Here is a 24,097-nt window from a genome sequence, read left to right as displayed (position 1 = left end):
CCATTGTAGAAGTTAAAGGTTTGTCATTGTGATTTTCATTTGCATTTTCCCCAATTAATGATATTAAGCACTTTTTCATGTGCTTATTGAGTATTTTCATGCCTTGTGTGAAAATATGTTTGTGACTTTTACCTATTTATGTATTGGCTTGTTTTATTATTGAATTGTGGTATTTCTTTATAGACTCTGAACACAGGTCAATTACATACAGACACACATATGTTTGATTTTAAAAGGTCATATATATACATAATGTCATATGTATACATAGACAGATGTAAATAATATTTCCCTTTAACTCGAATTTTTATTTTCTCAGGGGTGCCTTTGGATATGCAGATGTTTTTAATTTTGATGAAGTCTGCTTTGTCAAAATTGTCTTTTGTGGCTAGTGCTTTGTTATATCGTGTCTAAGAAATCTTTGCCTAGCCTAAGGTTGTAAAGATATTCTCTTATGTTTTCAATTAGAAGACTAACAGTTTTACCTTTTACACTTAAGCCTATGATCCATCTTAGATTTTTGTGGATGTATCAGTAGAAGTTGAGGTTATTATTTTTTTATATGAATATCTTTTTCCAGCACCATTTGTAAAAAAGACTTTCCTTTTCCTGTTGAACTCTTTTGCTTTTGTTGAGAATCAATTTATTTTATTTAAATTTTTTAAATTATGAAATATGTGGTATTAACACACACATATGTAGATAAATATAGATACAGAGCATGGAAATTACGAAGCATAATGATAACATGAACACCCATTAATTCACCAGCTAAAAACTAGGCTGTTACTCAAGATTTTTGAAGCTTCTTGTGAATTTTTCCCTAACCTTACCCCTGCTTTAATTTGGTAGTAACCCATATTCTGAGTATTTTTTTAAAATTCCCTTACTTATTGAATATATTCTTACAATAGATGTATTTCAGAATTATTTATTTTATTTTTTGTTTTTGAGTTTTATGAAAACTGGCATATTTTATGTTACTTTTTTCACTCAATATTATATTTCTAAGATTCATCTATGCTATTAAATATGGCTATAGTTTGCTTATTTTTCATTATGTATACAGGTGAATAAAACACAATTTATTTAACCATTTACCTACCATTGGACATTTAAATTGTCTCCAGTTTGGGGATATTAGGAGCAATAATACTGCCTTGATCTTTCTTGCACAGGTCCACTGTGTGTGTGTATGTGTGTGTGTGTGTGTATGTGTGTGTGTGTGTAGGAGTTTCTGTAGGAATATAATAGCAAGATAGTGTAAAACATTTCTAGTGATTTTACTAATTTACACTCCCACTTACAGCAAATTAGAGATCCTATTTTTCCACATCCTTCTAACATTATGCGTTATCAGATTTCTTAATTTTTAACTGTCCAGTAGATAAAAATTTTTTGTGGTTTTAATGTGCAATTCCTTGATTATTCATGAGGTTGTTTATCTTTTCATGTATCTATTGGCCATTTCTCTTTATTCTTTTGTATAATATGTTTTTCTATAACTTGTTTTATGTAATGGATGCAATATCTTCTCAAATCTCTCTATATTTATTAGAGTTGGTTTTTGTGTTATTTTTTCATAAATTATTTCAGTTGCTTCCAAAGCCAGATTTTTGGAGGTTTATTTCATTGTTTGCCCTTGATACTGTAGTCTTTCCTCAACTATCTGGTGATTCTCAGACAACTCGTTATTTACGAGCTAAGGCTTCCTGGGAGCTTTGCGTATATGGACAGGCTTATTGACTGATACATTTTGTTTTAGGATGGCTGGATGAACAGCCAAATCTTAGCTGGGGTCCTACAAATTCCAGAATTGTGAGGAGTTTGCTCTTCTCACCAGTGTCCATAGCAACTAGTGTAGTTCTCAGTTTGTTCAGCTTCTTTAGGGAAGAACCTTATCTTTTTCTTTGTTTCATGGAGTGTAAATAACTGCCTATGTTGTGAGCCTGGTGGCAGAATTGACTACCAGCTTCTAATTATTCAACACTTCACCCTTCTGGTTTCAAACCCTCTTTGACTGCTGTTTACCATTGTTCCTGCCTTCTCTGAGTCTGAAGCCTCTGAATCTGAAGGGACCAAACAAAACTCTTGACTGTTACAGGTTGTAGCTTATTTCTTTCTGCTTCACTCGTCCTTAAATATTTTGTTTTGTACAAGTTTCTAGAAATCTTTCATCACCTCATGGCCTGTTTCTCTTTTCTTCCTTGTTAAGGATTTATACATTTTATAATATTTTTTTTTTAATGATTTCAGTAAGGTTTCTTGTCAAAGTGGTTTTATTGAATTGGAATTCCAGCATATTTATCATAAAAGCTGAGAAGGGAAAAATGCAGGGCTTTACCAGTAGAATGTCTTTTTAGTGAGGTCCATGGGTAAAAGATTTTTGTGTCAGAAGACCCTTTTTTTTTTTTGTTATGGTTGCCTTAATGTGATTCAGATTGATATGGAGCAAGTTTCCTACTCTCCAGGCTACTGCTTTATGCAACTTTGGGGCACCATTTATTTTGGAGTAAGTGCAAATAGGACGCCTCATGCTATACACATGGAACAACTATCTCTAAACTGGAGCCAATAGCTCTATCAGGATTATTAAAAGGATTAAAGCAGATCATACATTATGTAAAATATCTAGCATAAAAGTGAAAATTGATTATTTAATATTATAGAGGCCTCTTAATCTAGTTTAAGCTTTACTACTATTAATAAGGTCCCTGATTAGTTACTAGTTGGTACCTATATTCCCTCTTTCCTGACCTATCTCGCTGTATGAGAAGGAAGGTTGTCGATGGTGTGTGGGTTATTCAATCTTTAGGTAAAGAGAGGAGCCTTATTGGCTGGGCGTGGTGGCTCACGCCTGTAATCCCAGCACTTTGGGAGGCCGAGGTGGGTGGATCACGAGGTCAGGAGTTCAAGACCAGCCAACATAGTGGAACCCCATCTCTACTAAAAATACAAAAAGTTAGCTGGGTGTGGTCGTGGGTGCTTCTACTCGGGAGGCTGAGGCAGGAGAATTGCTTGAACCCGGGAGGCAGAGGTTGCAGTGAGCGGAGATCACGCCACTGCACTCCAGCCTGGGTGACAGTGCGAGACTGTCTCAAAAAAAAAAAAAAAAAGAGAAGAGCCTTATTAATAATATGAAGATGCAGTAACAAACTTCCTCTGCTCTTTAAACTGTCAGATGTCATTGAGAATGGAATAATCTTTTCTTTTTTATGCCACTGAAAATCTTAGAGTTTGATTTAGAGCTGCAATATAAATTTATGCTGAGTTGTTTTGTCCTCTGATGTTTTAGAATTTTCTTACTTTGACATTTTTACTGTGAAGTGTTCAGGTTGGCATTTTCCTCCAAGTTGTATGTTAATCGTGCTTAAGGTTTGGTCTGTCTGGCTTAATGTTTGATCTGTCCTAAAATTCTCTCCTTTTTCAGATTATCTTAGAAGACCTAGGACTCCAAAAATGTTTCCCCTGAAGGACGCTGAAATGGGAGCCTTTACCTTCTTTGCCTCGGCTCTGCCACATGATGTTTGTGGAAGCAATGGACTTCCTCTCACACCAAATTCCATCAAAATTTTAGGGCGCTTTCAAATCCTTAAAACCATCATCCATCCCAGACTCTGCCAGTATGTGGATATTTCTAGGGGAAAGCATGGTAAGTTATTTTCTGTTTTTTCCTATTTATGTTCTCTACTTTGTTACCCTAAGTTATAAATACTGTATCCACTAAATATATAAAGCTATCATCAGTACCAGTGTACACATGTCCTTCTTTCTCTCATCCTTTTCCCCCACCCTGCCTCTCTCTCGTACACTTGCCCATTTATTTGCAAATCTACCAGGTAAAATTCAAACTCTTTACTAGGCTATTGCATGCAAAATCCTTCATCTAGTCCTTGATCTAGTCTCTGCTATTCTCTTTTGATGTATTGCTTGTTGTTTCCACTAATTTAACCCTTCATGCCCGCCAAGCTGAGTTGCTTTGAGGTTTTTTGATTCACATATCCTTGATTTTGTACTTTGCAATTTTCTCTCATGGATTATGCTATGCTCCATTCCCTGCAATCTGAGCTAAGTCTCTTTCCTAAACTCTTTTATAGCTTTTATCACATTTTATTATTTTCTATTTAATTTTTCTCCTCTGAGGATTCTTAGTTCTTGAGGATAAGGACCTTTACTTGTGACCTCAGAGCACTCAATAAGTGTTTGTTAGCTGAATGAATGAATTAACAACTATATTTGAATGATTAATGTTTCTCAGATCTGAGAATCAGGATTTTTAATTTTCTTTTTCAGGGAAACTGTCTATTCTTAAACATATTTCTTTATCTATATGAAGGAAATGAAGTTCTAATGTTAGAAACTTTAGAAGAATTATCTAACAGAATATATTTTATGATTGAAAGTAATGATTTTGGCAACTGTCTTCAAATGAAAAGGGAGTCAGTAGATTTTTTTTTTAACTCCATTAGTCTTTTTATATAGCAGCCCATTTAGAGAACTGAATTAGAAAAGTTGAACCCTATTGGCTAAAAAGTCAGTGTTTGAGGAAGATGTTTACTGTGTTTTTAGTAGTGTAATCAGGTTCTTTCATTCTCCACTTAAAGATTCTTATGGTGGCAATATTTTTAATTATTTCAGAATTATTTTTGGAAGCTTAATTGCAGGGTAAGGTTGCATTTCTTAAAAATATTTTAAATGCATTTCATTGAAATGTATTTAATTTTTCTAACATAAAATAATTTGTAGACATAAAAAAATCTGAAAGTGAACCCTAGGTAGTTGGTGATATTCAACTTTTTTCCCTATAAAAGTGGCAATTTTATGTGTTTCAACCTAATATTAAAAACCCTGATAAATGCAAACTATGTTTTCTTTACTGTTTTGCTGAAAATAGACTAAACTGTACTTTCAAGTTCCCTGGCTTATTTCTCTTAAAATATTTACTCTGAGAATATTTGTGTTTTATAGACTGAGTAGAAATTTTTTTTGTAATGATAATTATTAATCGTTAAAATTTATTGAGTGTTTATATATATCAGGCAATATTCTTAGTGTTTTACATATTTTAATTAACTTAATCCTTGTAACATTACTGTGTGAAAGGAACTAGTCCTGTCATTTTACAGATAAGGAAATTAAACCACACAGCAATTAAGTCAAGGTTCACAATTAATTCATCCAAGGTCACACAAGGAAATTAAGGAAAAATGGACTGCTAATACATTTTATTATTTTTTGAAAGATTGTACATGTTGCTGTAAGTATATAATAATGCAAATATTGACAGAATTCTAATCAGAGCTATTCAGTACCATAAATACTGTTGAGCTCTACCACATACTTAGTGCTCTAAATAGTTAGGTGTTGTCAGGAGGCTTCGTGAGAGATTTGGGAAAGAGAGTGGTAAAAAAAGTTAATTGTCTAGCAGATGATAAAAAAAAATTTGTTTTTTCATATTGACATATAGGTATATACACACAGACATGTTAAAGTATACATTATTTTATTGAGACTTCTTTTACTGTTCAAGGTTGCCTTTGATTGATTGATTCTGCAGATATTAGTAAATGGCTGTCATGTTTGGCTTAATTCCTCAAGCAAGAGCATGGGTGGTGCCATGTTGAGGCCTTAAGGGTCTCTCTCTATAGGGAACAAATTTGGAGGTCAGAGCCGATAGAAAGCTAGCTTTGAAGCAAAAGTAATAAAGATGCTGATGAGTTGAAGGTTTATTTAGGAACCTGTCTTTCTTGTCCACTGCTTTGACAAACATGTACACTGGGGTTATAATACCTTGATAGACCCTTGCCTGATACTATAGCCCTCCTTGTGCTAGATGCCAAATATACAAAAATGAGTAACTCATTACCCTAGGTCCCAAGTCAACTTCAGAAATAGTAGAGAAAAATACAACCATGATTATATTAAATAATACAGTAACAGTTGTTTTAATAGGTGATGCACAATGTGCTGTGCTATGCTATGGGAGTACAAAGAAGAGAATGTTAATTTTGCGTTGAAGAATATCAAGGCCAAGCATGGTGGCCCATGCCTATAATCCTAGCACTTTGGCATGCTGAGGCAGGAAGATTGCTTGAGGCCAGGAGTTTGAGACCAGCTTGGGCAACGTAATAAGATCCTGTCTCTACCAAAAAAAAAAAAAAAAAAAAAATTAGTCAGGCATGGTATCTTGTTCCTGTAGTCCTAGCTATTCAGGAAGCTGAGGCAGGAGGATCATTTGTGACAAGGAGTTTGGGGCTGCAGTGAGTTATGATCATGTTACAGGAAAGAGTCCCAATCCAGACCCCCCAAGAGAAGGTTCTTGGATCTTGTGCAGCAAAGAATTCAGGGCAAGTCCATAGAGTAAAGTGAAAGCAAGTTTGTTAGGAAAGTGAAGGAATAAAAGAAAGGCTACTCCATAGCCAGAGCAACCCCAAGGGCTGCTGGTTGCCCATTTTTATGGTTATTTTTTGATTATATGCTAAACAAGGGGTGGATTATTCATGCGTCCCCTTTTTAGACCGTATAAGGTCACTTACTTACGTTGCCTTGGAATTTGTAAACTGGTAGGAGGGTAGCAGTGTAGCAGTGAGGACAACCAGAGGTCACTCTAGTGGCCATTTTGGTTTTGGTGGGTTTTAGCTAGCTTCGTTACTGCATCCTGTTTTATCAGCAAGGTCTTTATGACCTGTATGTTATGCTGACCTCCTATCTCATCCTGTGACTAAGAATGCCTTAACCTCTTAGGAATGCAGTCCAATAGGTCTCAGCCTCATTTTACCCAGCCCCTATTCGAGATGGAGTTGCTCTGGTTCACATGCCTCTGACAGTCATGCCAGTGCACTCCAGCCTGGGTGACAGAGCTAGACCCTGTCTCTAAAGATAAGAAATAATAAAAAATATATAGATATTAATCAAACTCATATATAAAAGGTTTTGGTGGGATAAGGGACTTTAGACCACAGAGCAATGGCTCTTCTGTCTGTTATGTTTTATTTGCTTACATTCATTCATTTTGATGATGCTGGTGGTCTCAAAGAATTAATGGATTTTCAAAAGATGTTGGCCTTTTATTGTTGACATATTTCTAGGAAACAAAGTCTTAATATCATTATTAATTATTCTTAATTTAAAAAGACATTTATGTCTCTTGATTATAAGCTTACTTTTTTCAAAAATAATTTGAGACAAGATGCAGACATTCATACAGTATTTTATATATAGTACATGAAAGAAAAATAATCAAGATGAAGATGTAAAAAAGGAAAAAAAAACTTTCTCTACTCTCTTATGCTTAATGGTAGGTCCCAGGAATCAAACTGATAAAAGGCTGGTTAACAGGAGAAAAAAACAAACAAACCCAGATTTAATCTGTAGGCACAGATTTCACAAAGAAATGCAACTCAAGGAGGTAGTTAGAATTGAGGCTTATATACCATCTTCACAGAGGGAAATAAAGTATAGAGAAGAGGGTAGACAAAGAAAGAGGGGTTTGGGATTTGAGAAAGTGACTCAGAAATGCACGGTAAATAAGAATTATTTAGTAAGTTTGTTATGTAGATAAGAGTCATTTTCCTCTTCCTAGTGTAGGAGAGGATAATTTCCAAATGGAATTTATCAAATGGAAATTCCTTTAATCTTTACAGAGGGAGATTTATGTTCTGCTTAGACAGAAATGGAGAGAGAAGAGAGCTAATTGCCTTCAACTTAAAATCCTTATGTCAAAGTGGGATATTTTGAGATGGCATATTCTGATTTTCTTCAGGGAGAAAGGAAACAATAAGATGTGAGGTTAGTAATATTAATATTTCTTTAGTTGGACTATAAATTTGGTTGTATACTTCTTATAGGCCAGGGCAAAGAAGTAAATCTAACTGCTTCAAATTATTTTTATGATGAGGCAGCTTATTAAGAAATTAATTTCTAGATACTTAAATGTGGAAAAAAATATCAATTTAAAGCTTTATAATGTTTGTACAATCTGTTGTCTAGATGAACTATGGAGACTATGGTATAGAAATTTATTTGGTATGAGGATCTGAGATCTCTGATCTGATCTTATGTCTACTGTTATGGGTTTGCTTTACTGTTCTTTTTGGTGTTAATCTCTGAACTGGGAAGTCTCTGTAGCTTTTTGTCCCCCACCTTTTTTTGTGTGAGGGAGGTACACTAAAGAATGAAGAGGTTCATAAACTTAGAAAGGAGAGCTTTATTTATCATAAGGGTTATAGCCTGCAGAGTGACCCCCGTGACAGGCTGGGAAGCATAGCCTTTTGCGAGAAGCTTGAAACAGACACTTTGAGGGAGGGGCAAAGGGAACAGAAATTTATACTGAGCAGAGTGGCCAAATATACATATTCAGTAAGCTGTGGGAGGAGTCATGAATATTTATGAAAGGAGAACCATGTGTATGTGCATTTAAACTTCGTTCCTCTTCAAGCCCCTTCATGGGTCCCACATATAAAAAATGGCAATGTTAGCATCATCTGAGGGTCATGATCCGAGGGTGGAGTTTTTGGCCCTCTGACGTCAAAGGTGGAGCAGAGGACATGAAAACACTTACTGCTCATTCTTGGTAGACTGGCCAGAACCACTCCATGGTTGGTTATCAGGCAAATGGTCTCTTATCACGCAAAAAAGAAGGGGTAGTGTCAGGTAGTTGGTTGATATCAGTTGTGGAATCTTTCGAAAGGGCTGGTTTTTGTTAAGTCCCTAGGGAAGAAAGCCTAATCATGGTTAAGGGGGTGGGGTATAATGAGGTTGTCTGACCCTAAGTCCTATCATGGCTGAGAACTCAGTTTTCAAGGTTACTCTGGGGTCCCCTTGGCCAAGAGATGGTCCACCCTTCAGTCAGTTGAAGGGCTTTGAAGATTATTTTTAGTTTACAGTAAACATCTAAGGAAATGAAATTTTAAGTTTAAAATTGCAGCTTCAGTAGGCTTTGGGAGGTCTGTGAACCCCTTCAAATTACATATAAAATTGTGTATGTGTATATACATATGTACACATGTGTTTGCTGAATAATGAAAATGCGTAGTTTTTCGCAGATTTTCAAAAAGGATTCCTAATGGACAAAAAAAAAAGAAAAAGGGCTTAAAAGCACTGGTGTAGAGTATCAAGGGATATGGAGAGATTATCTTCTTTACTTAAAGGCTAACTTGAGAAGTTCTAATGTCAGGTCCTAGACTTTTCAAAATTGATTCGACCTGTACCTAGTGTTGCACCATGTCATATATTTACCAATTAGGAGACCCACAGTCAGGGCCACTGTGTGGGGTTTTGCCTCACTGCATAAAAGCTTCTGGATAATGGAGTAAGTGGGAGCTGAAATCTGATTCTCTAATTTATTCTAGGGGGAGGGGTGCTTTTTCTAATTTGCTTGAAGAGAACTGTGAAGAGTAGTGGTAACTATATCTATAGTAGACTATAGATAGCTCCAGCCATTTGCTGAAAGCCCAGAAAATAACTTTCGGTGAGTTAATTTTTGTTCAAAAAATAATTTTTTGCCAAAGATTTTTATTTGTTACCTGGCTTCAGTGACATTAATTAGATGTTGAAAAATTACAGGGATCATTTGGGGCTTTTTACATCACCAGGCAATTAATAGATATTTTCAATCCCTGTATACTTCAACAGCCCTTACCCTTAATCCAGCTACAGATTCTAAAGAATTTCCAGTTGTAGGTTTACCCTATTTCCAAAACCATTCTTTGGCTGGCAGTACAGTAGATGCTGAGTATTAACCATGGTGGTGAACATCTGTAAATTTGGCAGAGGCCTGTCTTTCCAGACTCTCCACCAAGAGCCCTTTGTTTATTCCCACTGTATCTGGAAGCCTCTTGGGAGCTTCACTTTATATATTTGAGGTTTTTTCGTCTGTTCCTAGGCCCCCTTTTCTCAATTGACAAAATAGTCCTAAAGCTCCTTCTTTTCCTTCCTCTACCTAAACGGGCCTCTATAAACACTGAATTAGGAACTGCATTATAGCATGATTCTCTTTGGGGAGTATTCTTCCTTATTTTCCCTGTGAACCTTCTTTTTGATTATCAAAGTCAGGTGGGAACTGATCCCCTTAGAAACTGTAATCGTTCTACTGATTGTTGTTCTCTGAGGCCAGTTCAACAGCATGGTTAGTCCCCTTAGCCCTGTCCACCATATTGCTGTTTACTCTGCTTCCCTGACTTGCCCTGCTCCTCCTGTATCTCAGCAGCCCTCTCTGCTAGGGTAACATAGGTCATGAATATGTGTAAAGTTTATATATTCTAAGTCTAGTTGTCTGAAATGAAAATATCGATTGTCATTAGGCTAGGGAATTTGATTATCTTGTTTTCATTGGCAATGTTTAGCATTCTGAAAAGTTGTGTGTATAAGGAATAATTTACTGTTAGAGTAATTGCTTATGTAAAAGTCTGTTTGTTCCAAAACATTCTAGTCATTTCAGTTGCATCTACTTTGAAAAATTTGAAGTTTCTGATGAACAATCTCCTTAGTGAAAGTATTTCTCAATATGAACACATATACCGCATGACTTTGATTTGTGTCTCCTCAAAGAATTTTGATTTTGATTCTACTTTTCCTCTTTTATTCTGTTCTTGCTATGCAGATATCTTGCTATTGTTAGTCATGCCCCCTCCCACCCTGCATGTTATTGTTAAGTCAATAACAATTGACTTCTTACTTGGAGTCACATACTCTTGTTACATGTGGTCTGTTTTAGTAACATTATGTTTTCACATGTTATGTTAGCTCAGAAGTCAAGCTTTCACTGTTTTCTATAGATCATTCAAAACTAACCAAAGATGATAATATTTTCTTGCTAACTCAGCAGGATGAAGTTTTTAATCTCAGGAATGGCAGACATTTTATTAGAATTTGAGAATTTGTTTTTTTTCTAATAGAAGAAAATATCTTTAGGAGAAAAAAAGCCAGTAAAGCCTGAAAATACTATGTTAACAAATTTTATCTTTTCTTGTGAGCTTGAAATCTCAGCTGTGTTTAGAAGCAGAGTGAAGATTATAAATGGTAGTGCATCCTTTTTTATTTGGTATTGATTATCCAGAAGTCTTTCAATGATTGCTGGTGAAATCAAGAATAAAAATTATTTTATTTGAAATTAAAGTAGAGAATAATGAATTATATGGAACTATAAGATAAGTTATTCTGTATCTCTAGCATATAAATTTTAATCTGTATTAGTTTCATAAGAGAAACAGAACAAATTATATATATATAATTATATAAATTATATATACAATTATATGTTATTTATATAAGTTATATGAATATATAAAAAAGAATTGCTGGGAATTGGTTTGCATGATTGTGGGGCGCTGCTAGGCAAGTTTGAAATCCATGAGGGAGGTCTTCAAGAAGGACAAGCTGAACTCTTGGGCAGAAGCTCAAGCTGTCATCCACAGGTGGAATTCATTCTTCATGGAAGCTTCAATTCTGCTCATATTTATTTATTATTTATTTGTTTATTTATTTTTCAGACACAGGAGTCTCACTATATTGCCCAAGCTGGTCTTGAACTCCTGGCTTAAAGTGATACTCCCGTCTCAGCCTCTCATGTAGCTGGGATTACAGGTGTGAGCCAGTGTACTTGCATTTCAATTCTGCTCTTAAAGGCTATTAAACTGATTGAATCAGGATTACCCTGATTATCTAGGATAAATTCCCTTCAGGTAAACTGATTATAGACTTTATTCATTTACAAAATAATTTCACAGCAACATCTCGATTAGTATTTGATTGAATGACTGGATTCTATATTCTAGCCAAATTGACTCATAAAACTGACGATCACAGTGTTCTGGTACCAATACTATTCTTTAAGCATAATATTTTTCTTTGTTGGTTTTGAACTGTATAAACACTTATTGAAATATCATATTTTAAAGGTGATGAGCTAGTCTCGATTTTTACTGTTAATAACAAAAGTGATGCAGTAAACGTATTGTAATAACCCTTCATATTATTTTAAGACATTCATGATTCACCTCTTTCTCTAAATTTAAACAAAAAAACACTACTTTAAGAAACTTTATTTTACTTCCCCCTACTCCTTATTCAACTCCTTTATTCTTGCTTAAATGTGTGTTCTCTTCAGTTTCTTAGTGTTAACTTTGTATTAGCCTGTTTTCATGCTGCTGATAAAGACATACCCAAGACTAGGTAATTTGTACAGGAAAAACGTTTAATGGACTTACAGTTCCACGTGGCTGGTGAGGCCTCACATTCATGGTGGAAGGCAAGGAGGAGCAAGTCACGTCTTACATGGATAGCAGCAGGCCAAAAAAAGAGAACTTGTGCAAGGAAACTCCCCCTTATAGAACCATCAGATCTCATGAGACTTATTAATTATCAGAAGAACAGCATGGGAAAGACCTCCCCTGTGATTCAGTTACCTCCCACTGGGTCCCTCCCACAACATGTGAGAATTCAAGATGAGATTTGGGTGGGAACACAGCCAAGCCCTGTCAAACTTAAAACACACAGTTCAGGCTAGAGACACTACATCATACTTGTGGATCCTCAAATCTTTGTTAGAAGGAAGACTATTTCACAATTATTGTATGTTCTACTCTTTAAAGTTCATCGTAGCATCACATTTTTTTTTATAAATAATGCTACTGCACTGATGATTTATATTTGGCACATTATGATTCCCAAATACTTTATTCTGTGAAACTATATTGTTTTTATAACATGTTATTTTTAAACAGTGGTCCAGAGATTTCAGAATGAAGACTCTAAAGATTTCTTAAAACAAAATGGTTCATATTGGAAATGTTGTTTTGGTATACACTCCATTATCTCTGGGAGAAACTTTGATGTTCTGCTGAGGATTATGGCTCAGCAGTATTAAAACTATGCTTAATAGTTCCATAGAATCTTGGAGCTTTGGCAAACACTTGTTTATGATATTTTGAAAGGGTTTCCAGAAGCCTGAAAAATTTTAGTTGTGCCAGATACTTTGGAAATCTCTTATAGATATGGAGAATTATGAATATCCAATTTAAAATGGTTAATTAATGGAATATGCACATTTTAATAAATTATTTTGTTTTTGTTTTACATGAAAGTCAGTGCTACTGAGTTATACTGAGTTTATAACATGGGCATGTAATTTACTACACAGGACAGAGCTCTGTCTAGTGACTGTGGTCATATGAGATTCTTCATTTCTAATGGCTACATCATGCCTTTGCTAAAGTTAATTCATCTAACAGTTATCTTTATATTACATGCCTATATGTTGTAGGTGACATTCTAGCTGTGATGCAGTACACCTGTGTGCACTAGGCTCCTGTGATGTACTACTGTGATGCACCTGTGTGCAACTACTGATGCACTGCTAGGCACCTGTGATGAGACCCACCTCATTCCTGCCATCATAAAATATATTATCTGATAGGAAAAAAGATATCACAGTAGGCCCCCCCTTTTCCTCAGGGGATATGTTCCAAGAAGGCCCCCAGCACCCCCAGTGGTTGTCTGAAACTGAGGATTGTACAGACTCTGATTCTCATCAGTCAGAACATGTTTCTGTTTATGTCTTCTATCCACAAATTTAATGCCTTTTCCATCTTAACTAGACACTTCTCTTGCACTGTGGTCATAATTTTGTAGTTTGAGGTGTGACAGCAAAACTAGCATGATTTTCTTTTTTCTTCACAATTTCACGAATAGAAAATTTCTTACCATGTATCTTAACAACTGGCTTTTTTTCTTTCCTTATCAAGTCGAGAACTTTCACCTTTTCACTTGAAGGAAGCACTTCTCGTCTTCTTTTTTTGTTGTTGTTTTTGAGACAGTCTTGCTCCGTTGCCCAGGCTGGAGTGCAGTGGCAGGATCTCGGCTCACTGCAAGCTCCGCCTCCTGGGTTCATGCCATTCTCCTGCCTCAGCCGTCGAGTAGCTGGGACTACAGGCGCCTGCCACCACGCCTGGCTAATTTTTTTTTTTTTCTTTTCATATTTTTAGTAGAGACAAGGTTTCACCATGTTAGCCAGGGTGGTCTCCTGACCTCGTGATCTGCCCGCCTCCCAAAGTGCTAGGATTACAGGCGTGAGCTACCTACCGCGCCCAGCCACGTCTTCTTTTTGGCATATATTAATTGCTGGTGAGAGATTTCACTGTGCTACTCAGAATGGCATGCATTCCTAAAACTTAGGAATTGTTTACTTCTAGAATATTCCATTTAAAATGTTTGGAAACTGCAGAAAGTAAAACCATGGATAAGGTGGAGTTACTGATGATGCTGGCTGGACCAAAATAAAAATGCATACAAATTTATTAGAGTTGAAACAAGTGCTACAAAAGAAAATTTAAATGTAGAATAGAGTATGTTGTAGGAGAGCAAATCGATGTTGGGGGGACGAGAGAAGTGTCTCTTGAGGAAGTCACATTTAACTGAGCCCTGAATAATGAATAATAATAAAAGCTAACAATCAGCTAGTGCTTGTTATGTGCCACACACTATTGTAGGCCTTTATTATATATTAACTCATTTCAACCTCACAACAACCCTGTGAGGTAGGTGGCCATTCTTCTCTTCATCTTACAGAAAAAAAACTGGCATAGAGAGGTTAGAAAATTTCCCTGAGGTCACATAGTTAATTAGTAGTAAAACCGGGATTTGGATCCCAGACAAAATAGTCTATACTCTTAACCACTATGTGGGAAAGATCATTTCAGGCAATAAGAACCCATGTGCAAGTGTCCTAAGGCAGGAGGCCACAAGGAAGATCAGTGTGATGGAAGTTGGTAAACTAAGATAAAATAACATAGATGAAGCTAGAGAGGGAGTTCCATATTCAGACTTCTTATGATTTTATCACTTGGGCTTTAGTGTGAAAATATGTTGGAAAGATACAGGAATTAATGTGAGAAGATCAGTTAAAAGATTGTTGTAGTTATCTAATGAGATGATGCTGGCTGGGCCCAGAATGTGGCAGATGGAGCAAACTATATAGATTCTAGAAATGTTTGAGAAGTAAAAATAGCAGGACTCTGTTTATTTGGATTTGAGAAGGGGAGATTACTGTTTAGTTGCTAGCTAGAGCAGTTGACTGGATAGTGATATCATTTACTGAAACAGTATTAAAGGGGACAGACTTTAACAGTAAATTCTAAGTTGAGGTTTGATTCTCTTGAGTTTCAGGTGACTTTTATATTAAAGCCTATAATATAGGCTATAGAAGCCTGCAGTTCAGAAGAGAGTTTTGGGCTTGCAATAAAATCTCAGAGTTTTTCAGCCTTGGGAATAGATGAGAAAACAGTAAAAAAGACCCAGAATCAATGGTGGAGGAACTGGTAGCATTTCAATTTGGGTAGAAGAGGTAAAGATTTACAGAGGATACTGAGGGGAGCGAGCCATTTAAATGTCAGGAAAATGGACAAAACGTGGTAAGATGAAAAGCAAAGGAATGCAGCTTCTTGTTTTGGTTTTCTGGTAATGTTGCCTGCTTTTTTCTTCTGGAATTTCACTGTTGTACTAAATTGCTTGGAGTTTACCTTTGCATACTCTTTTCTTTGTTAAGTAAATAACTTGACATTTTATTGCATGGTTTCCTTTTCTTTTTCTTTTTTTCTCATTAAGTGTTCTTTTAAAGTTAATTTTCTTTAAATTCCTGTTAAATATTCCTGCTCACCTCTCTCTCTAACTTCATCATTTGCTATTTCATTTTATTCCTGTTCCTCTACAATTGGAATCTTTTATCTGAAAATGATAATATTCACTTATAGCGTTTTTAATTTTTGTGTTTCAGATCATTCTGTATAATCCAATTTCGCTAGACAGAGTAAACTTAGATAAGATCCAAGATAATACTTTGCTCCTGCACTTGACATGTCTGCCTGAACACAACTGTCCATCTCTACTTCCCCATTCAAGACCGTGCCTTAATCCAACCATTACTGAACTATTTTATATACTAGATTTCTTACTCTGAACTTCTTTCCTATCTTCTTCTGTCTCTTTTTTCTACCTTGGCTACTTTTTCATTTTCACCAAACCTTCATTTTACAGTTATCATTATTTGCAGTTTCTTTGCACCTTTACTTTATCTAGTCTCAGTCTTTGTGTTTTGTGTTAAACTTCTTCTTTATTTTACTTAGAATCTGTTTTGCATAGATACTGACAACACTCCAACTTCTTTTGAACCAAACTCCTCAAATAACCTTGTCAAATCCCCAAAAGCTTGTAAACCCAGTTGTACTTTTCTTTTGTTCCTCTTAGATTCATTATCAAACATCATGTTAGTAACTTGGAATAATGGATGAGGCAAAAAAAAGTATAGGCTGGCCCTTAGAACTGTGCCATCTTGATCAGTTGATCTGTTGGAAAATAAAAATGACATCATAATGTTGATTATGTCTACCACTGTTTTGTATTATTTAATCTCAACTGTTGTTCAGTTGACCCTTGAACAACATGGGTTTGGACTGCACACATCCACTTAAATATGCATTTTTTTCAATGAATTTATATTGGAAAATTCTTCGGACATTTTTGACAATTTGAAAAAACTCATAGATGAACCATGTAGCCTAGAAATATAGGAAAAAATAAGAAAAAAAGATATGTCATGAATCCATAAAATAAATTTAGATAGTGTTGTGTTTATGTGTTGTCAATAAGGCTTCCAGTCAAGAGTAGGCAATTAGTAGTTAAGTTTTGGGAGAGTCAAAAGTTATAGGTGATTTTTGACCATTTAGGGGGTTGGCACCTTTAAGAACCCCCTGCATTGTTCAAGGGTTAACAATAATTCTAGGTTGAATTTCTTTCTCTATAGTTATGATTCAGATCATTCCTCCTTTTTTTCAAGTTTCTGAATGCAATTTCAAAAGTCTGTGTTTGAAACCAGAGTGTCAAGCAATCTGTACCTAGCTCCTTTTCACTTCTTTCAAAATTCTTTATATATTCATCTAATCTTTTACTTCTTTCTTTCAATGTGTGTCAGAAGAAGGGTGAGTTATTTTTTCCCCAAGGACAGTCTTTCCACCTATTTTTCCTGATGTACATAAGAAAAACTCTAGAGGAAGAAAAATACAAGAGAAAAAAATAGTTATTGTTTTATTAGATGTTTATTATCCTGTATACTTGGTAATAATGTAATTAATATAGAGTTTGAAAGGCTCTTTTAAAATATTGTTATGGGTGTTATATATTAATATCATCAGTGGAGAGTATTATTTTGTTTTTAACATGTTGTGTTGATAAAATATAACATGGGTTTGCTTTGTTTTTCTCAGAACGACTAGTGGTCGTGGCTGAACATTGTGAACGTAGTCTGGAAGACTTGCTTCGAGAAAGGAAACCTGTAAGGTACTGTATAGTATCAGAACAATTAAATGAAAAGCAGAACTTGGCAAACAAAAAGCCATTTTGTTTAAACTGCAGGGGTTTGGTTTCTTTTGTTACTTGTTTAATGATAAAGGTAGGTGCAAATTTTCATTTGAGAAAATTTAATTTACAGATTACATATGAATTCAACATTAACGTAGTCCAGTGTTCATCTTTTGTGAGGTAGGCATTCTCTGAAATATTTCACAAAAAATTCTTCAAAAGGGGATATATGAAAATTGAAACCTTCTTAGTACTAAGCATTTCACTAGCTGAGATTAAGATTATTTTCCTGGCCAGGCGTGGTAGCTCACGCCTGTAATGCCAGCACTTTGGGAGGCCGAGGCGGGCGGATCACAAGGTCAGGAGATTGAGACCATCCTGGCTAACACGGTGAAACCCTGTCTCTACTAAAAATACAAAAAATTAGCTGGGCGTGGTGGCGGGCGCCTGTAGTCCCAGCTACTCGGGAGGCTGAGAAAGGAGAATGGCGTGAACCCGGGAGGCGGAGCTTGCAGTGAGCCATGATTGCACCACTGCACTCCTGCCTGGGTGACAGAGCAAGACTCCGTGTCAAAAAAAAAAAAAAAGATTATTTTCCTGTATTTTTAGTATAAGAGAGGGGCTTCACTATGTTGGCCAGGCTGGTCTGAAACTCCTGACCTTGTGATCCACCCACCTCACCCTCCCAAAGTGGTGGGATTACAGGCGTGAGCCACCGCAGTGGGCATGGTGGTGCGTTCCTGTAATCCCAGCTACCCAGGATGCTGAGGCAGGAGAATTGCTTGAACCGCGGGGGCGGAGGTTGTGGTGAGCCGAGATGCGCCACTGCACTCCAGCCTGGGCAACAGAGCGAGACTCCATCTCAAAAAAAAAAAAGATTATTTTCCTGAAAGGATCACATGGTAACTTCAAATAGGATACTTGTATTCCTAGGGACACAGTGAACTGTGTTAAATAAAGGTCACATTGAAGAGTAGGGAGAGATATTAATCACAGCTTGGATAGAATTTAATGATACAGTTTAAATGCAATTATTTCAAAGACTCAATAAATTTACTCTCTTGGCAAGGAAAGTATGTGGTCTAAACTTTTATTACAAATATACTATTAAATGAACTTCTTCACAGATTTCCTGAAGTGACCTTAAAATTATCAAAAATCTTTCTTAATGTATAAATCAAGTTGCATTAAACCAATAAAACATCTTGCCACGAGTGTTTATAGAATTATAATTATCCATCCTAGTTTTGAATAATATTGTTACTCTAATTGGTTAATAGTTTTCCATTACCACAATATTCTAGATGAACAATCTTTTTCAAGGGAAGAAAAACATTTATCTTAATAAATGGTAGTAATTTGATAGAAGCAAAACAAATAAATTGAATAAAAGTGCTATTATTGCTCCTTTAAATGATTTGGTTTTGGGTAGCCTCTAGAATGAAAAATGCAGATACCATGTATATACCAGCAGTCCCCAACCTTTTTGGCACCAGGGACCAGTTTTGTGGAAGACAGGTTTTCCATGGATGGAGGGTGGAGGGATGATTTTGGGATGATTCAAGTGCATTACATTTATTGTGCACTTTATTTCTATTTTTATTATATTGTAATATATAATGAAGTAATTATACAACTCACCATAATGTAGAGTCAGTGGGAGCCCTGAGCTTGCTTTCCTGCAACTAGAAGGTTCTATCTGGGGATGATGGGAGACAGTGACACCCAAAGTCTGTTGCTTATGTTCAGTCTGCTCTGTAATCTCATTTTGGTTGCTGTCACTGCAGAAAACCCTGCTTCACAAAGATAGGATGTTGGAAATGGAAGCAGGCTGAAAAGGAGTGTTTTTGTGCCAATCTCGGGATATTCTGTCTTGACTTTAATCTAGAATGTATGGAGATTTGATATTGTCTACTTGATCCTCTTCTAGCACAGATGAAGTCAGTTCACCTGGTTTATTCACAAATGGGTTGCGGATCTGTTCCTTCCCAGTTCAGGGGTCCTTTGTGGTTGGGAAGTAATGCTTAAACTCTTTTGAAAGCTGAGATAGGTGATCCTGCACCAGTTGGGAGAAAGAAGGCCCTGGCTCAGCCTCTTTCAAAATCTCTGCTAATGTTTGAAACATGTCAGAAATCCCAGTGTTCACTCGCCACCCCCATAATTCCAGTTTGGCTTTGAATGCAGCCACTTTATCTGCTAACTTGAACAGAGTTGTTCTCTCCTGAAGTGACAGATTGAGTTTGTTGACCAGGTTGAATATGTCACATAAGGAAGCAAGCTTTGTGACCTGTTCTGTGTTACTGAAATGTGCTGCCGTGGTGACTATTTTTCTAAAAGAAATCTCTGGAACAGCTCTCATAACTCAAAACTCTGGCCAGTGATCCACCTTTAGAAAGCCACCTACTTCTGTGTTTAAGAGAAGACGTGTATGCTCTGTGTCCATTTCCTCACAGAGCTGCATGAACAGATATGAGTTAAGGGCATGAACAGATACGAGTTAAGGGCATGTACTTTTTTTTTTTTTTTTTTTTGAGACGGAGTCTTGCTCTGTCGCCCAGGCTGGAGTGCAGTGGCGTGATCTGGGCTCACTGCAAGCTCCGCCTCTCAGGTTCATGCCATTCTCCTGCCTCAGCCTTTCGAGTAGCTGGGACTATAGGCACCCGCCACCACGCCTTGCTAATTTTTTTATTTTTAGTAGAGACAGGGTTTCACTGTGTTAGCCAGGATGATCTTGATCTCCTGACCTCATGATCCACCCACCTCGGCCTCCCAAAGTGCTGGGATTACAGGTGTGAGCCACTGCGCCCAGCCAAGGGCATGTACTTTAATGAGGTTGATAATTTTAATCATATCCTGCAAAACATTAAGTTCAGGTGACATTTTTCAGGTAGCTGGCATTTCTGTATGGATGACACAGTGCATAGACTCACATTTAGAAGCAACCTTTTTGACCTGAGAAGTGAAACCAGAAAGCCGTCCAGTCATGGCGGCCGCTGTGTCTGCATATACCGACGTAAAGTGACCAATTCAGTTTCTCTGATAGTTAATCATTCAAAGGCTTGAATAGTTCTGCAGCTGTGGTGTTTGTTAGCAACAAAAGTGCACATAAATATCCTCATGCATATCCTCCTGAAAAATATATTGCACAAAAGCAAGCATTATTGCATTGTTGTCAACATCAGCCAACTCATCAATCTGAATTGTGTACCATGGTGACTCATTAATTCTAGCAATTGTGCCTCAATATCCTCTGTTATTTCATCAGTTTGTCTAGTTATGGTGCTAGCCGAAAGAGGAACACATGCTACCTTTTGATCGGCATCCTCTCCTAAAAGTTCATGACATGTCCTTAGCAGCAGGCAGGATCAACTCTTCACCGATAGTAAAGGGCTTCTTAGCTTTAGCTATGTAGTTAGTCGCTAAGAATGATGCTCTTAGTGTCAACACGTTTGAGGAAGTGATGGCTTTCAATAATTACTTCAGTTCTTCGTGTTCATGTTTTTTTCTTTTGAAAAACTGCAAAGACTTGTCTTTTAATCAGGCTGCTTGGTCTCCATGTGGCAAAGCAGTTTTGAAGGTTTTATGCCTTCATTGGTTAGCTGGTCGCCACATGGCATACAAAGCATACTTGGAGAATGTGAATCACCTGTTGCAATGAACCTATAATTTCAGTAGGACTGTTGGTATTTTCTTTTAAATGAAGCTTTCTTTTTCTTGGCAGTCTTAGAGTCTTCTGCTGTCTCATCATGGGGTCTTTCCCCCTTTTTAAAGAAGGTCTCCGGTGGTGTTTGGTTTTTATTCATTGTGACTAGGGGTTAGCTTGTAGGCTTATCAAAACTGTGACCAAGACAAGTGTGCAGTGCGGGAAGGAGGTGCAGATGGAAGAGGTAAATAAAATAATAGGCAGGCCATGTGCAGACTAAAATAAATGTTGCATTTTGACTTAAAGCCTGCCACCAGATGCAGCTGTACACTTGAAGTACATCAACTCACTTGCCACTCTAAAGCCTACCACCAGATACAGCTTAATTGTCACTGGCCTCTCACTGATAGGGTTTTGATGAGTCTGCAAGTAATTGATTTATTATGGTCTCTGTGCAGTCAAATGTCTCTATTAATGTTAATCTGTATATGCATCCACTCCCCAGCGCTAGCATCACTGCCTCAGCTCCACCTCAGATGATCAGGCGTTAGATTCTTATAAAGAGCCCGCAATCCTGATCACTGGCATGCATGGTTCACAGTAGGGTTCGTGCTCCTTTGAGAATCAGTGCTGCTGCTGATCTGACAGGAGGCAGAGAGCTCAGGTGGTAATGTAGCGATGGGGAGCAACTGTAAATACAGATGGAGTTTTGCTGGCTTGCCTGCTCCTGCTGCTCACCTCTTGCTGCACAGTCCTAGGTACAGAGCCCAGGACTAGTCCATGGCGGGGGGGTTGGGAACCCCTGATGTACACTATAGCCTTACATCCTTCCTTAGAAAAGTCTAATCTGACTATAGGTAAGAAAAATAACTTCTATATGTATTTAGAAATAGTTTAAACTTATTTAGTACATGTGTTTTTATAGTTATAATTTTTGTAATGTCACCAATCTTTGATTTTTATTTAAAAGAATATATTATTCCAGCCAGGTGTGGTGGCTCATGCCTGTAATCCCAGCACTTTGGGAGGCCGCGGTGGGCAGATCACGAGGTCAGGAGTTCGAGACCATCTGGTTAACATGGTGAAACCCCGTCTCTACTAAAAATACAAAAAATTAGCCAGGCGTGGTTGCAGGCGCCTGTAGTCCCAGCTACCCAGGAGGCTGAGGCAGGAGAATGGCGTGAACCCGGGAGGCGGAGCTTGCAGTGAGCCGAGATCTCGCCACTGCACTCCAGCCTAGGCAACAGAACGAAACTCCATCTCTAAATAAATAAATAAATAAAATAATATATTATTCCTTGCTCGCTAGTTCAAATTTACAGGCTCCTGCTGCTAAAAAGCAATTTTCTTTAAAAGCTAGTTGACATTAAAATTGAAAACCAATTATGCCCACAACTTTAGGTAAGAAAAAAATATTTTAGTTGAGCCTGGATTAAATTTGTGTAAAGATTTACAATGCAATATGTATGATGAAAATATGCATTTACAATGCAATATGTATGATGCAATATGCCCTAACTAGTTAGGCAGCCTTGGACAAGTCTCTTAATCATTTTCCTTATCTGTAAAACAAGGAGTTTTACTGATCGAGAGATCATTGTAGCACAAGTTATTCTCAACTTAATGTTTTATTTAATATGCATCATATCTGATAATACATCAATCAATTGTCTTTTTTTTTTTCTTTTTTTTTTTGAGACAGAGTCTCGCTCTGTCACCCAGGCTGGAGTGCAGTGGCATGATCTCGGCTCACTGCAACCTCTGCCTCCCGGGTTCAAGTGATTCTTCTGTCTCAGCCTCCTGAGCAGCTGGGACTACAGGCGTGCCCCACCATGCCCGGGTAATTTTTGTATTTTTAGTAGAGATGGGGTTTCACCATATTGGCCAGGCTAGTCTCGAACTCCTGACCTCGTGATCTGCCCGCCTCAGCCTCCCAAAGTGCTGGGATTACAGGTGTGAGCCACCACGCCTGGCTGATCAATTGTCTTCATAAATATAATTTGTTATATTTTTATAGACTGACATGTTAACCTACTATTGCTCTTTATTTAAATGGTAGATTTCTTGACAGAAGAACCTATGGCAAGTCTACATTTAAAATTTCAGTGCTATAAAAAAGGCTAAATTATTATAGAAACATCTATTTTATGATCCAGCAATTCCAGTCCTAGGTATAAGGCCTCCTTAAATTTTGTACTGTAGTACTTCATTTGCCTCACTCTAGTCCCAGCTCTGTCTAGGTATTTATCCAAGAGAACAGAAAAATACATGTCCACCTATGCAAAAAGATTTGCACAAGAATGTTCACAGAAACATTCTTCATTATAGCTCTAAACTGGGTAGAACTAAAATGTCCATTGAAAGGAGAATGCGTAAACATGGTACAGATTGATAATTCTTTATCCATAATGTTTGGGACCAGAAGTGTTTCGGATTTGGGATTTGTTTTTCCCAGATTTTGGAGTATTTGCATTTACATAGTGAGCTATGTTGTAGGTGGGACTTAAGTGTAAACACGAACTTCATTTATGTTTGAATGATAGCTTATACACATAGCCTGGGTGTAATTTTATGTAATACTTTAAATAATTTTGTGCATGAAGCAAAGTTTACACTAAACACTTATGTGTGGAATTTTCCACTTGTGGTATCACATTGTTGCTCAAAAAATTTTGGATTTTGGAACATTTTGGATTGCAGATTTTCAGATTAGGGATGCTCAACCTGTATGTTAGTCAACAATGAAAAAGAAAGAGCTACTGGTACACACAACATGTGGATTAACCTTATAAATATTATGCTGAGCAAAAGAAGCCAGATATAGAAGATTATCAGTATTTATCTTCAGTGATAGAAAAACAGTGCTTTATTCTGTTAGAGAGTAAGGGGTAATTCAAGAACTAATTCAAAATGGCCTTGAGGGAACTTTTTAAGGGGATGAACATTTTTATATCTTGATCAGATATTACTTATATGGTGTATGTGTGTCATAACTAAATGAAATATGAACTGCAAATGTATAATGTATGCATTTTACCTATGTAAATTATACCTTAATTTAATTTTTTTTTTTTTTGAGATGGAGTCTCACTTTGTTGCCCCGGC

At 36.8% G+C, this 24,097-nt stretch overlaps 1 protein-coding gene across 5 annotated transcripts in view; it reads left to right on the top strand.

The window, feature by feature from the left end:
* The window catches only part of TBCK (TBC1 domain containing kinase), a 266,911-nt gene that overhangs the window by 3,841 nt on the left and 238,973 nt on the right, over positions 1 to 24,097 (top strand). For all 5 annotated transcript variants that reach the window (XM_054484087.2, XM_054484088.2, XM_054484089.2 and 2 more), the window contains exons 2-3: positions 3,431 to 3,652; positions 17,256 to 17,328. In XM_054484087.2, the coding sequence (XP_054340062.1) occupies positions 3,460 to 3,652; positions 17,256 to 17,328 (266 nt within the window). In that variant the 5' untranslated portion in view covers positions 3,431 to 3,459. The remainder of the gene's footprint in view (positions 1 to 3,430; positions 3,653 to 17,255; positions 17,329 to 24,097) is intronic.

The sequence above is a fragment of the Pongo pygmaeus genome, chromosome 3 (genome assembly GCF_028885625.2).
Source record: "Pongo pygmaeus isolate AG05252 chromosome 3, NHGRI_mPonPyg2-v2.0_pri, whole genome shotgun sequence".
Classification (NCBI taxonomy): domain Eukaryota; kingdom Metazoa; phylum Chordata; class Mammalia; order Primates; family Hominidae; genus Pongo; species Pongo pygmaeus.
The sequence above is the reverse complement of the archived record's forward strand: the minus strand, read 5'-3'. Positions and strand labels throughout refer to the sequence as shown.